Raw genomic sequence first — 15,445 nt, forward strand, 5'->3', positions numbered from 1 at the left:
TGGTGCTCATATTGAATGCATACAACATTGAATCTTTCTCTGTCCAGGAACATTGGAACATTGGAATTGTGTTTTTATCTTTTGTAATTTGGAAGAAATAAATGTTTGAAATCCACTCCTTCTTTTTGAATAGTCCTTATTGCAATCAACAAAATTCCAGACGTTGTTGTTGTTGTCTAGTGCCTTGCATTTGGCAATGAAGCCATTAGCAGTCGTGCTTTCCAATACTTTTGAACTGTAGTTTCTTCTGATCTTAATGCTTCACAGGTCTTCAAGTGGCCTTCATTCATTTCTGCTGGATCGTTACACAGGACACATATGGGTGAAGCTGAGATACCTATTCTGTAGAGATGACTTGCTAGACAGTCATGATTTGACAAGCCTCCTGCATTCCACTGTAGAATTCTTAAAGTATTGGAATTGGTATGGTGAGATTTGCCTAAAGATGTCCCCACCCGGAGATCCGATTGGGGGACAGTTTTAACTCCGGAATATTTATCTTTAGGACTCATACTCATGTATGTTGTGGCTTTCATGTAACTGTTTTCTTAACGGGCACCAGTTTTTACAATGTGGCAGTTACATCACCCGACGTAAACCCCCATTATGCAAGGGGGACTGCACCTGTCGTTGGTCAACGGGTCCTTCGGACCTAGCCGGGAGGACTAAATAGATGTTATTTAGATCCACCGACCTTTCCCTCATGTGCCGCTGAGGGACGCTGTTGTGCTGTGATAGGCCAGCACATATGTAAATGGCATTTCCTCCATTTTAGATGAAACAGTTATACCGCTGTGACTCGGTCCCCAGATCCTCATCTGTTAAAAGCAGGGTGTACTACGGGCAGGTTGAGGTTGGGAATTGGGTAGGAGAGGCTATAGGAGGCGCATCACTACCCCTTACACCCTACATTCCAGACATTAAGCGTCCTGAAAACAATTTGTTTTTTCCTGCATGGAGGACTGATTTCCTGACAATCCGGACATTTGGCAACCCTAGTGCATGTGTGCATGCAAGCAAGAGAGGGATGGAGAGAGAGAGAGAGAGATTGTGAGAGTGTGTGTTGAAAAGTAAGAAAAAATAATGTGTTATGATGATTGTACTGTTTCATAGGTCGTCCTTATCCTCCATATGAACCCGTGTGGTTCAAGAAAGAAAAGGAACCATGGACAGGAAGTGTGATCCATATGTACCAGGGCAAATACTGGGAATGCAAAGAGCAGCAGGATTGGTCGATGTGTCCAGATATTTACTAGACCACAAAAAATCATCAATTTGCCTGCCATTCCATAGGGGCAGTGCCAGCGTGATAAGACAGGTTCTAGTGATAAAACTATTTGTGATATGATGGAATTTGGACTAATGGTAAACCTGTTGTCATTTGTAGAACAGGTATGTACCACAGGCAGGTATTTAACTGTCTTTCTGCATAGGAACGGCCTTGATGTGTTTATTTACTGCAAAGCGTATTACATCAGAACAATGAAAGACTGACATAGGTGGGTTGGTTAAAGTGCACATGTCTATTATGTTTTGCCTTCAATTTTGTCTTTCATGCGAGGGTTGGCAAGCGCCCTGATTTTTTTTCTGTCCAGTTTTTTATAACTGCGAAACTGTTACGGTTCAAATTTTTAGTTGCTGCTCAGGTGAGGAGTGCGATTTGTTTGTAAATAGGATCCTCGTGGCCCACTCTCATCTGAGCTGTAAGCAATGATCGTGAATGTGATCCTCAATTTAAATGATCTGAGAGTTCTGTCCTATTTGTATCTTCCAAACAAATAGTTACTCTTTACATTTCCTTATTGTTACTAGTAACACATGAGCAATAGTTATTTTATTCCTCTTCATTTACTGTTCACAGTAGAATAAGGTATGTTTGAATGCGACGGAAATAGATTTTGTGTGTTCATTGTTACTGATCTAAGGGGGAGGAGAGAAATGAAATGCCTAGTTAGCATGCTCGGACAATTAACCCACCAGAATCCATGCTTCTTCAGTGATAGTTTATTTCCTTGCAGATGAACAGAAATTATGGTTGCTTGCTAAATATAAGATTGAAAGACAGGATGAACAGCCTGTGCTCTTCCATAAATAATGGGTACTGAAAACACCAGAAACGTTTGCCTCTACTGTGGGCTTCCTAATTTTTATTACATGAAAGTTCTGTCTTTATAAACCATCTAGTACCCATATTGTAGGATAGGGCATTTGTTTTAGATACTGAGGCCTACATGGAAGCTTTGTGTGAAGTAGAGATAGACGTGCAATGATAATAGCTTGGATGTATGGCTGTTCGTCTTCTCTTTCTGTTGTGTACCTCAGAATTTTAACTAATATTCCATCTCCACTTTTTTTTTTGTGAGGTTTATGAGCATATCATCTTTGTAACTGCTCTGTATTGATCTCTTTTGACAATAATTACCATATTTTGCGCATATAAGGTGCATGCGATAAGTCACACCATCCATTTAAGAAATACTAAAACTTTTCAGAGTAGATATTATTTGTGAGTTAAACCTACAAAAATATTTGATACTTGTTATGCGAGAGATATTTTTGTAGTTCCAAATTCTTGCATTATAAATTGATATAAAAAGTTAATCTGAGTAAAATAGAACCATGTAAATTAAGTAATTATAAGGAGATATTGTTCACCACCAAACTTGTATGGGTATCTTGATTGCAAATTTATGCAGTGATGAGTGGGAAGTTGTTCCATTTTGTCACATACTTCGAAACATTTGTCTACTGAGTTCTTTATTACTTTGCAGCTAAATTGGAATAGTACATGTGTATTATGAGAAATCACTTATTTTCTACATAGGTGAAGAAAAAGTTGAATTAATTTTTTATGCTTTTATCTCGTTATGATCAATGTGAGCAGTTCTTTATATTAATTTATAAAACCCCCTATTCGATGCTGATATGGCTTCTTTCATTGAATAAACCTACAGTATACAGTGTCAATAAGTTGCGTTGTTTTATATTTCAGATATCTTATTTTGTGTAATAAAACCATATAATCATGAATACTTGGGTTGGATAAAAAGTAATGGCAACAGTTCGATATTTCTGACATGGCTTTATTCACAGGGGTACAACATTTACGTACCTTCTATATAGTCTCCTCCTTACTTATCACCCTTTTGCCAAATGTTTGGAAGGTATCGTACACCATCAGCGCGTCCATCTTTGTTGATGTTCCGTATTGACCGCCCTAAAGCACGGATAAGTTCATCTCTGGTATTGTACCGGGTCCCTCGCAGTGGTTCTTTCACTTTGGTGAAAAGATCGTAATCACATGGATCATATCGGGTGAGTACGGAGGATGTTCCAGAATCTCCCATTGCCAGCGACGCAAGAGGTCCTTGGCAGCAGCAGCAGCGGTATTACTCCTTGCATTATCATGAAGAATGATGTGGTTCTGTACCCCCAAGTGTCTTCGTTTTCTCCTGAGGGCTGGACGAAGGTGTGCTGCAGGAACCTGCAGTAGTAGTCCGCGTTTACCGTCTGCCTTGGAGGTACAGCGTGATGCAGTATTACCCCATCAATGTCATACGCCACAATGAATATCACCTTCACAGCACTTCCAACAAGGCCTTCCCAAAACGCTTTAACCCATCGTGCCACTGTGCGATATGGCAACACTGCATCGCCACATGCTTCACGCAGTCCCTGAAAACATTCTTGTGCACTACGACCTCGTGCCACTTCAATTTTGATCCAGGAACGTTGCTCTAGTTTTGTAAACATGATCTTAGGGCACTCGCACTATCCCTATGAAAGTCAACGTTCTACACACTGCAGTAGATTGACAGAGTACTGTCGCCACTGGCTACACTAACTCATCTAACAGTCCTTGTTCATGTCCATATAGCTGGCAACTCTCTAATGCACCATCGTCACGTGACAGCAGTGTTGCCATTACTTTTTATCCAACCTATGTACAAAAATAATTTTCGCGAGTGCTTTTTGAAAATATGTCTTTAATATATTTTATGCTTTGTTTCTTTCACAACCAATTCATATAATTTTACCAGAGTCTGCAACTTCTTTATAAATATGAATAAGACTATTCTTTATTATTTTTTTATGATTTTATTTTACAATAGCTACTGAAAAAATATTTAGATACATCTAAGTAACTTGGATTTTGGTATTCTCACTTCACACTGCGAATAGAAGCTGTTTCTGTCACGTGATCAGTGAGATTATTTGTTAACCAGCTGTCATACGTGTCCAAAAAGAATTAGTTGAATATGTAAGTACCGGTAATAAACTGTCAACAGGAGTATTTTAGCAGCCCTGAAGTTTGCTTAACAGCATTGTGTTAAAATTAGACTTAATGAAGTTTAGATAGATGTAGATATCTTTATGGTTAGGTGATGGATTAAGAATATCTGTTGCTGTAACCTGACTAACCTTGCTGGAAGATTTATAAATTAAAATTTCGTAAGTCATGTTTGCGAGATGTTTTTTTATAGTGTGACTTATATGCGAGAAAATGTGGTATTTTAATTTTCAGTCCATACAATAGACACATTTGTGTGTTAGGCCTTAGAGGTACTAGAAAGAAACTAGCTACTTGATACACAAATGAGAATTGTATAAATGTTGTTTCAATAAGAATGTCGTAAACAAACTTTTGTTATTGAAATTATCATTGAGTAAAATATACTAATGTAACATCCTCCACTTCATTCACCAATGGTTGAGACTAGAAACTAATATTTTGTTGTTGAGGTTATCTTCTATTAGTGATAAACATCAGAACTCGAGATAAAATTGAATTAACTTCGTAGTATATGTTGTTCCCAAGTGCCGGTGCTAGAAATAAGACTTGCGAATTAAGGAACATGAAAGGAATTGTAATGAGTGAATCTTTTCCCCCCGAATATACCCTTTTCTCTTTCCAAAAATAAAGACATTTGTATGCTTAATTACGTATAATGGCTGACAATCATGGGATTCAAAATCCCTTCCCTGAATATATTTGGATAATCCTATTAGGGTTGCCAACTGTGAGGTGAATCATTACTGTTTTAATACAATTTCAGTTTATTTCTTTAAACTTTCTTGCTTGATGCTGTATTAAAACCATGTTCATTTTGGACCATGTTCGTTCCAACGAGCGGTTCATGAATCAGTTCATGTACGGTTCCTGTACCATCTTATGCGCATGCGCTAGTTGAGCATCTGCTATGGGATTGAAACTGGACTGGACGCTGTTGGAACGCTTTCGCAGATCGTTATGTACTCAATCCGGAGATGCTATAACTGTGATCATCTTTGCTAAGAACAGGATGCTTATTATTATCATTTTGCAGCTAATTCTAATTGCAGAAAATAGAATTTCGATCATTTTCTATAAAAAGATGACAAAAAATATGGAAGGCAAGAATTCCACTAATTCAATGTCGTGTACTGGGGGACTCTCATCTAAAAATAGTTTTTTTTTTTTTTTTTAATTATTAATGTATTTACGTTATTTATTATACTCTTAATCAAAGCAGCATGTTGAAATTGTTGTTGTTGTTGTTTTCTAATGCCAGGCGTTTGACAATAAAGTCATTTGACCTCTTGCACTGCAATATTTTTCAGAGATATTATCATGGCCAGCCACTGAAGCACAGATTTTGAGGTGTTCCGAATCCATTTCTTGGTTTGAGTTGCACAATGGGCAGTTAGGGGACTGATATATTCCAATTCTATGCAGGTGTTTGGCCAAACAATCATGGTCTGTTGCCAATCTAAAAGGAGTGAAAATGGCAAGTTGTAGCCGATTTAAGTGAACATATCTTAACGTTTTGGTGGCTACTTCATTCACACACAACCCCCAGAATGTCTGGAGGACCACACCTGCTGTTGGTCGACGGGTCCATTGGACCTAGCTGGGAGATCTTGTTGATCACCAGCTTTCCCTCCTTAAGCCACTGGAGGACGATTTTAGTGCCATAGCAGGTCAGCACTAGGAACAGAAAAGTAGGAAGAGGAGGAAGGAAACGGAAATGAACCCCTAGGCCTCGAATGCTCTAATGCCTTCGGGGTCGAAGAAAGTAAGAGTTCAATCAGAGGACTAGATAGGAAAGGGTAAAGAGGGAGTTAGGTATTGAATAGAGGAAAATTATACCAAATTCGGTCATTAACTCATCAAGCTGACCAGTGCTAATTGATGAGTAGCCTCTCCCTTTAGTTCAGCTTGTAAAATTATGCTTACTAACAGCTGCACCACGGGAAGGTAGGAATGGGACATTGGGTATTCGTCCAGGTTGGTTCCTTAAAGCCTTCAATGGGAAGGATTAATGGCTCTCCCCCCTGTATCCGACAGATACCCTTTTGCAGCTGGATAGATGTTTGTAATCCAAAGTTTTAACCTTACTATGTTGAAATTGTAATTAACTATTTCAATACCCAAATAATTTCCATTCCCTTTCTTTTTGGCGAAAATTTAAATTAAATCTCTAGTTTTATTATTCGTCTGTACTGTCACTTTTCATCTTTAACCTTATTGATGTGAACAGTCGATCATGTCTTTCTTCAGTATCCAGGAGACGTTGGTGAGCTTATGCGCATGCGCGTCTCACGTACTCTTCCGTACATGCCTCAATCCACGGACTATTTCTGACCATTCCGAACCCATGTCAAAAGCTTGTTGGAACTCCCGACTGCAGTACATGTTTCCGGTTCAGGACTGGTTCGGATTGTGTTGGAACGCTTTTTCTGTACTGCGCATGCTCACGATGGTTACGAACGGTTCCTGACTCTTGTTGGAACGAACCTTATATCGTAGAGTTTACCTTTTCGTAGATAACAATATAATTAAGATAATGACAGTAGGGTTCCTTTTCTTATTTTCTGAATAAAGTACATTTGTTTTGAGTTTCGTTTTATGTGCAGTATTGAAAACTTCTGGGATGCTATCAAAATTAATGATCATCTGTCACGTATATGAAGTTGTACTTAAGAAGTGGATGTGTACATGTCCTGTAGAGAGTGTAGCTAAAGTGAATTCCTATTTTAATATTTCTTCTGAGGTTTTAGTTAATGTCACAGTTGAAACAGATTAAGTACCTTAAAGACATACATATTTGGCAGCCCTAGTAGAGTTCTGTATCCACTATAATTTTCTTCATCCCGTTTGAAACTTCAAATGAAAAATCTTGCCTTTCACAGTAAAACCACTGGTGACATAGGTAGACTCGACAACCCAAGAGCCTGCTGCCGTGTGCTGTGTCTTTGCCGGTCTCTGACAGGGTGAAAAGTATGGAACATGTTTTGCAACTCCAAGTTATAGTATTTTCAATAGGCACATAATTATGATAAATGAAACTGTACAGTTTATGCTGACTACCTTCCAAGACATGATTATAGCCATATGCTAAACAAAGATTTGTAATTTTTTTAAGAAGTGCAGTTTTGCTGTTCCAGCATTTGTAAATGTTTTGTTGATCGTATTGGTTGATCATTTCTTGGATACGTAACGGTATTGAAAAGCATATTTGTATTATAACTTTGTTTTATTTAATAATCAGTGAAATAATCGCTGTCCTACACAGTATTTGCATGTCTTGTATATAACTTAATATAGCATGGTATTTTTTCTCCTACACTGAGGATTGTTCCATTAAAAGATAAAAATTCTTCAAAATCGAGATTTTTAAATTCTTAGGAACGATACACACACATACTTAAAACTACCATGCACTGCAATTCTCGTATTGTAATTTTAATTGATAGATGAAGATTTTGACACATTTAGGTGAGGGACTGAGGGCTGTAACGAAATACTTTGCTCATGTATAATAAGTTTGTGTGTTGCTGCTGTACATTTCGAGCTTATGTTGTGGATATTATGTATTATAAGAGATTGCTGTCTAATATAAATTAATAATGGATTCTAGATATTTGGCTGCTTTAAAAATTTATGAAAATATACAGTAAAACATGTATGTATATATTTGTGTATGCAGGTATATATATAAGAATTCTTTTGTGAGGTACTGTGTGCCTCCAAAAGCATCAGACATAGGGTTAAATATGTAAAAATTGAAAATATATATTTATTTCATTCAATTGAAGTTGTTTATATTACAAACATCCTTATAAAATATTGGGTGCCTCGAGAGAAAACAAACAGTGATTATGAAATAAAGTATTTGTCATTAAAATTTCAAAACTGTTGCCTGGTTGTGAGGTGAACATTTCCTTAACCTACAAATGGAGTGATTAACATAGCTCTTCATTTTCATCAAACAGATTCTAATAATGAAGCTGTGTTCATAACCTTTATAGGGATGTGGAGTCAGGTAAAGGGTCATTGTCCATTAATTTATTTTATGCTCGACCATGCCGAAATGTAGTAATTATACACCTGGTAGCAGACCTTTAATGCATGTCATTAAAGTACACCTACTCATTAAAGGTCAGGTCTTTCAGCCAATGACGACTCAGGTTACAACTGTTCAGCCAATGACAGGTCAACTTTCTACCGTTATAAAACCGCAAGTATCGATTATTCTCGGATATGCAATCGAAAGAGAATTAGTGAAAAGTTACGGAGGCTGGAAATTAAATACTGTCGCAGAAGGTTATGTTCTGTTACTATAATAATTAGCGTTAATTGTAAATAATATTCAAATAAATTCAATTTGTCATCTCATTTTTCAATGTCTAATTTTATTTCAATGTTATCTCTGTAGGTTCTTATGGCCTAGCAAGGTCAATGTGGACATCTGTTCCTCGGAAAAAATCAATACTTTCGCGTCTGCGCACATCTCACAACATACGGGACATTGCTCCAGGTCAGATACAATAAAATTAATATCAAGTTAGAAATATGGTCGAGCATAAAAAGTCGTATGAAACTCGCCTATAATGGTAATTAAGAAGCTCGTATGAAAATTATGAAACTCGCGCTCGTTTCATAAATATCCATACTCACTTCTTAATTACCTTCATTATAGGCTCGTTGCATAATGTACTATTATGGTCGACCATGCCGAAATGTAGTAATTATACACCTGGTAGCAGTCCTTTAATGCATGTCATTAAAGTACACCTATTCATTAAAGTTCAGGTTTTCGATTATTCTCGGATATGCAATCGAAAGACAACTAGGGAAATGTCACGGAGGCTGGAAATCCAATACTGTCGCAGAAGGTTATGTTCTGTTACTATAATAATTAACGTTAATTGTAAATAATATTGAAATAAATTCAATTTGTCATCTCATTTTTCAATTCTAAATCAATTTCCAGGTTATATCAATATTAATGTTCATGTTATTATATCAAGGTCAATGACATTCGTTTCTCGGAAAAAATCAATATTTTCGCGTCTGCGCACATCTCATAATTTAGAAAGTCAGTTCCGCTCTTCACTTAGATAACCATAACATGAATACTTATGAATAATTTCAAGTTAGAAATATGGTCGAGCATAAAAAGTCGTATGAAACTTGCCTATAATGGTAATTAAGACGCTCGTATGAAAACTATGAAACTCGCTTGCGCTCGTTTGATAAACGAACATACTCGCGTCTTAATTACTACCATTATAGACTCGTTGCATAATGTACTATTTATTAGCTCTTGTTTTTATTATATGTCAGCCATCTTCATATTGATGCTGTGAATTTGTACGCAGTCTTTTGTCTTCTTTTTTTTTTATAGTGTTACTGTAATTAGCGAAATAAATAATTTACATAATACATTATTAACACAATAGGAGGGCGAACATTTTCTGAAAAAGATGTCTTGAGCCATGCTGAACACACATCAAAAGAATACAGGATTTCTTAAATGTCAGATACAAAATCTTTACTGAGAGAAGTGATGTAAGTAAAAAGCTAGAGAGATCCAAGTCTTGAAAGCAGATGATAAGATACAAAAACTTAAGCAGTATGAAATGTATTGATTATTAAATGCAAATACTTTAATTTATTACAATCCTTTTCTTGATGTATTTATTATTATTATTATTATTATTATTATTATTATTATTATTCCCCCCCTTCCCAGATATGCACAAATGGAAACAAGTTTTAGACTACAAAAAACATGAGGTAAAACAATGTGAATTCCGTCTGCCTCACACTTTTGCAATTTTTAAGTAAAATTATATAATTCTTTCTTGTGACGTATTTCCACTTTATGATATGTATATTTATGTAGAACAAGTTCTAATAGTAGTATTAAAACCGAAGTAGCAACCATGGCAATAAATCCTGTAAAAGGGGGGACAATGTCTATCCATTCTGTCACAGCATACATCATTCTGTAGCATTCCCGAGGTTGAGGTACCCATTTCAGTTCCAGGTGACGTAGTATGCCACTGCTCTTCATTTTCATAATACTGAAATTTTACAAGAATACAGTATATTATGTTTATTTTATACAATTTCAAAACATCTGTTAGTTTCATTGTAAAATTTCGCCTGTTTTCTCTTTACTGACATTTTTCTGCATTCATGATTAGAAGAAATGATTATGAACTCATACTACAAAATATAAAACAAATTTTCATAACTACTCTTCCATTCAGAGTAAATGTAATATTATAATATTTGAACGAAAGTAGCAGTATAGATGGCAGGAAGTGTTCAGAGAAAATTCGCCTCATCTGCTAGGTATTGAAAACTGGTTGTTCTTTTCATGAAAAACCATCAGATGGCTGATTGAGCTGAGCTTTGGTCTTATAGAAAAGGCGATCTATGGGCAAACCACAGTCTAGTATATACAGTCACGAAGCTCAATACGTAGTAAATATGCACCCATAGATAGTTGCTAACCACTAGGATCGCTAATATTGCCTCATTACAGACAATGCAAAATAGTACTGGCACAGTCTGTTGTTCCTAGCACCCTCACAACTCAAGCTTCGTGACTGTATATACTAGATTGTGGGCAAACCAGAATGGTTTCCAAATTTAATTTCAACACTTGACAGATTTGTTCAGTGGTATCATCTGTCGGATAATAATTTAAAATATAAATTGTAATAAAGGCAAATATTTGGTGACAATTTTTCCTACCTGTAGTTTATGATCTCTTTGTAAGGAGAGTTCTTCTGCAGTGCAAGGACCTGTTCTCCAGGGAAATACTTCTGAGGCAGAACCAAGATCTGACAAGCCTGTGTAGGAGTGAAACTCTTGTGTAATGTATTTTGGCAGGAATATTCTTGCCCCATGAATACGAAATGGCTTTCAGCAAGCACTTCTGCAAGCCCTGACTCGTAGCTACTCATGAGGTGTTGAGGAAATGGCTGAAGTTTGAGGTGCCACAACTCTCCGAACAAGCTGTTGGCATCGGCAGTCTGAAGACAGCCACACAATATTGCCAGTGATCATTACAATAAAGGGTTATAATCTTTATCTCACAATATCTGTTATATTGTTGTAAACAGTGTTGAATATAATTGTGAAGAATATTAGATTTTTTCAAGTGAGAGTTGAAATTTCATTTCTCTGATATTTTGGAACTTCACATGTTTCACTTTCAGATTCATATCCATTGTGCCTGACCTGTCCTAAAACTGAAGTTGTTTTTTTATCTGGGCCGACCGAACATGGTATACTAAGGTCTTGGATAATTTGGCTATGAAGATGGAATCCATAAATATAAATAGTTTCTTAGTCCTGGAGATATAAAATCTCAACACAGTTGAAAATCTAAGATCTTCACAACCTGTCCCTGTGAAAGTCTGAATTCTTATACAGTAAAATACCAGTATGACGAAACCTTAGGGCAGTGATGTCAAAGCAAGCGCATTTTTCTGACCTTGACGTCGTGCGCAGGCAGCAAGCGCTAAGTATGGAAAGAGGAAGGGTTGTGTATATGAATAAGCAACCTGTTGGATTAAGAAAACAGTGGTGCACAAACTTCAAATGGAACGTGAAATTTTATGTCGTTATTTTTATATGGTTTCTTTCTGTTTAATATTATCAATATTGTCTGTAAAACAAAAGTACTAACACTGATTTCTTAATATTGCACTTGTGTTTTAAATCTTAATGACATAATAGAGAGTTAAGAAGGAATATTCACTTAAATTCCATAGTAGTATAATATTATACTGTATTAAGTGGATGAAATACATCATTCATAAAGAAAGTGATATTCCAAAGAAAGAGATTGAGTATGACATGGTAAGTTGGAATTTATATTGATGGTATCTTTAGCCTTACAAAAGTAATCAATAAACTAATCAAAACAATATTACAGTACAAAGCAAAGTTACCTAGGTACTGTATCTGTTTTAAGTGTAACTAATATTACATAACAAAACTCTTATTGCATTATGTTTTTAAGGTGATATTTGTGAGCAACTTCCTATCATCAGAATATTAAATTATTTTCTCGAAATCTGCTGAAGCTATAGAGCTGACATTTTTCCATCACATGGGTACGTATCTTTTGCTTATGATAGTAGTTGCTTTGTTAATTCATTTCCTTACAAACAATTTCCATGCGAATATTTTCAAAATGTTCAATACACTATCTTCAGTAATACGTATATACGGTATATTAGATTTACGAAAACATTCTGTAAGGCTACTAAATAAATAGGCCTATACCTGGAAATTTCACTTTTATATATGAAAAGTTGAGAAAATATTTCTTTTGAATAAAAAAATCAAAGTTGTGAAAAATGAGCATTAAAATTAAAACTTGCATTCTTATAATGCACTTATACTTCTCAGGCAAATCTAAAAATTAACATGGATACAGTTTTAATCTCTTCCCTTTATCTATTGAATCAGTGCTGGCCATCCCTGTATATAGCTCGACCAAGTGGCATATACTACCACTTTCGTCTGTCTCTTTCCTTTCCGCTGTAAAGCGCTCAGGCTCTCCTGGGCTGTAAAGCGCGTGCTTGCTCCTGTGGGCATCAATTGACATGCCTGCCTTAGGGACCTCTCAGATTACATACTTTGTTATAGTGAAATTTCGTTATATCGAAATAAGTTATTTACTTCAGTAAAAAGTGCATGCTTGTTCATTCATGCTGTAAGTTCTGCATATTTTGCATGTCATGAAAAATATCTTAAATAAAATAAAAAGCTGAACTTGCATTGCATTTGGAAAGAAAATGTTTAAACAAAATCTAGTAAAGTAGACTCGATTTAAAACACTTTACAGACCGTTTTAGTGATAAAAAACCTTTTCTATTAGTCACTGATGGTCTAAAAGAATATGTAAGCACTTATTTACTGGTAGAAGGTTGCTGTGAACTAGTAGGCTGAATGACGAAAGCATCGATCTTCTCTTGTTTTCCAATTGCATGCTGTGTCTTTATTACTAAAGATCGAAACTATCTAAAATGTTCATTATATGCAAAAACTTCTGGATCTGAAGATGCCTCTCTGTATGAGATGGTGTCATCCATATGTTCTCGTATTACTGATAATTTTGGAACAGATGTGACACAGTTACACGGAAATCAGAAATTTCAAAACCTGTGAAATCACATCCCAACTCGGTTCCATTCATATTTTGTCCATCCATTAGCCAATGTAGTTGTCTTCATGATCTCCTGTCAAGCAGTATTTGTTGGGAAATAGTCTAGAAATAAAGTAGAGATTTTAAATCAAACTAGTGGCTTGTGCAGCAAATGCTGTAAAGTAAGTTCATTAGACGTTCAAATAAACATTTTTCAGATTTATTTTCAACAAAGATTACCAGACATTTTGAAAGTTATTTGCTTCCGTAATAATGAAACATACTCCCCTTGAATGGTTTTTTTTATGCCAAATACTTTTTCTTGAATCTATCCATCTTCAGTTTTTGAGTTCCAATGCGAAAACGTAAGTAACAATGTCAGAAAGATCAGTGGGTTTTTCATGTGGAAGTTAAGCAATATATATAATATAGCCGCCACTCAGTAAATTATAGAAATGAAGATCTAATTTAAGATATTGTCTACATATACTTACATAACCCCAAAAGTTCCACTTTCATATCAATATAGCATTAATATGTATAATTAATGAAAATAGTCATATCATGGCATTAACTGTAATAATATTTAATTTCTAATGGTAATAATGTTATCAAACCACCTCCAGTTTTGTAGATTTTAATATCCAATACACAGCTGCACTCAGAAAATTACACACCGCAAAATCAGACCTGTAAATTATTTTAGCAAGTCTTGAAGTTTTTAATAACCAATTGAATTTAAGCTCTACATATGTCAGCAATCCTGCAGATCATGGCCTTCGTGTAATATTGTTTATTGTAGAGTGTGTTTTGTTTTATTCTGAAACGCCATTAGTATTCTCAAAACTGACGAAAGATGGATTTTGGAAAATAGGAAAATTATGTAGGAAAACTATCGCTTCACTGAAAGTTACTATTTTTCTGAAAATTCTTGGATGCCAAGCTTCAAAATGAGGGGTCACTCATTAAAATCCTTTGAGTCGTTTTCCCGTAATTTCCTTTACCAGTTTAAATGATATATATAGATTTGACGTGTATTTGTTGGGGAAAAAGTCTAGAAATAGAGATTTTAAAATATGTCCGTTAAATCTGAAGTCTTCTAAATAGAGGATCTACTGTACAAAATTCAAGTTTTAAGAAGCACTTTGTAGGACGAGAGATGCCACGTTGTTAGATTAGTGAGCTGTGAGGAAACTACATGGGGAGAACAGGGGAATAACTATGAAAATTCAAAAAGACATCTGCGTCATAGTAGACATGCTACATTAGCTAGATATTTAATGACCATGCAATTCAAATGCAGAGCTTAAATTACTTCAGAAAGCTGTTTTTTGTGCCTTAGAGTTATATTGGCAGTTAATTTTTTGTATTGAAGCTTTTGTTGGTAGTGCGATTTTTCAAAGGGTTTTTTTGTATTGATTTGAGAAAGTTCCATTGTCAGTTAAAATACTATTCTTATTGAATTTGGTATTCCCAAGAAACTAGTTCGATTAATTAAAATGTGTCTCAGTGAAACGTACAGCAGAGTTCGTATAGGTCAGTTTCTGTCAAATGCGTTTCCAATTCACTGTGGGATAAAGCAAGGAGATGTACTATCACCTTTACTTTTTAACTTTGCTCTAGAGTATCCCATTAGAAAGTCCAGGATAACAGAGAGGGTTTGGAATTGAACGGGTTACATCAGCTGCTTGTCTATGCGGATGACGTGAATATATTAGGAGAAAATCCACAAACGATTAGAGAAAAGACGGGAATTTTACTGGAAGCAAGTAAAGAGATAGGTTTGGAAGTAAATCCCGAAAAGACAAAGTATATGATTATGTCTTGTGACCAGAATATTGTACGAAATGGAAACATAAAAATTGGAAATTTATCTTTTGAAGAGGTGGGGAAGTTCAAATATCTTGGAGCAACAGTAACAAATATAAATGATACTCTGGAGGAAATTAAACACAGAATAAATATGGGAAATGCCTGTTATTATTCGGTTGAGAAGCTTGTATCAT

General features: G+C 35.5%; 1 protein-coding gene and 1 long non-coding RNA gene across 7 annotated transcripts in view; one reads left to right on the forward strand and one right to left on the reverse strand.

Moving 5' to 3' along the window:
• The window catches only part of Osbp (oxysterol binding protein), an 83,365-nt gene extending 75,292 nt beyond the window's left edge, over positions 1-8,073 (forward strand). For 5 of the 6 annotated variants that reach the window (XM_069828001.1, XM_069828002.1, XM_069828005.1 and 2 more), the window contains one exon: positions 1,114-8,073. In XM_069828001.1, the coding sequence (XP_069684102.1) occupies positions 1,114-1,256 (143 nt within the window). In that variant the 3' untranslated portion in view covers positions 1,257-8,073. The remainder of the gene's footprint in view (positions 1-1,113) is intronic. The other variant, XR_011332484.1, reaches the window with a different exon arrangement.
• Positions 8,041-11,623, reverse strand: LOC138701278 (uncharacterized). The gene is made up of 2 exons (XR_011332485.1): positions 11,033-11,623; positions 8,041-10,353 (listed from the first exon to the last, which is right to left on the reverse strand). It is a non-coding gene; the product is annotated as an uncharacterized lncRNA (long non-coding RNA).
• Between the last annotated feature and the right edge of the window lie 3,822 nt (positions 11,624-15,445).

The sequence above is a fragment of the Periplaneta americana genome, chromosome 6, assembly GCF_040183065.1.
Source record: "Periplaneta americana isolate PAMFEO1 chromosome 6, P.americana_PAMFEO1_priV1, whole genome shotgun sequence".
In the NCBI taxonomy this organism is placed as follows: domain Eukaryota; kingdom Metazoa; phylum Arthropoda; class Insecta; order Blattodea; family Blattidae; genus Periplaneta; species Periplaneta americana.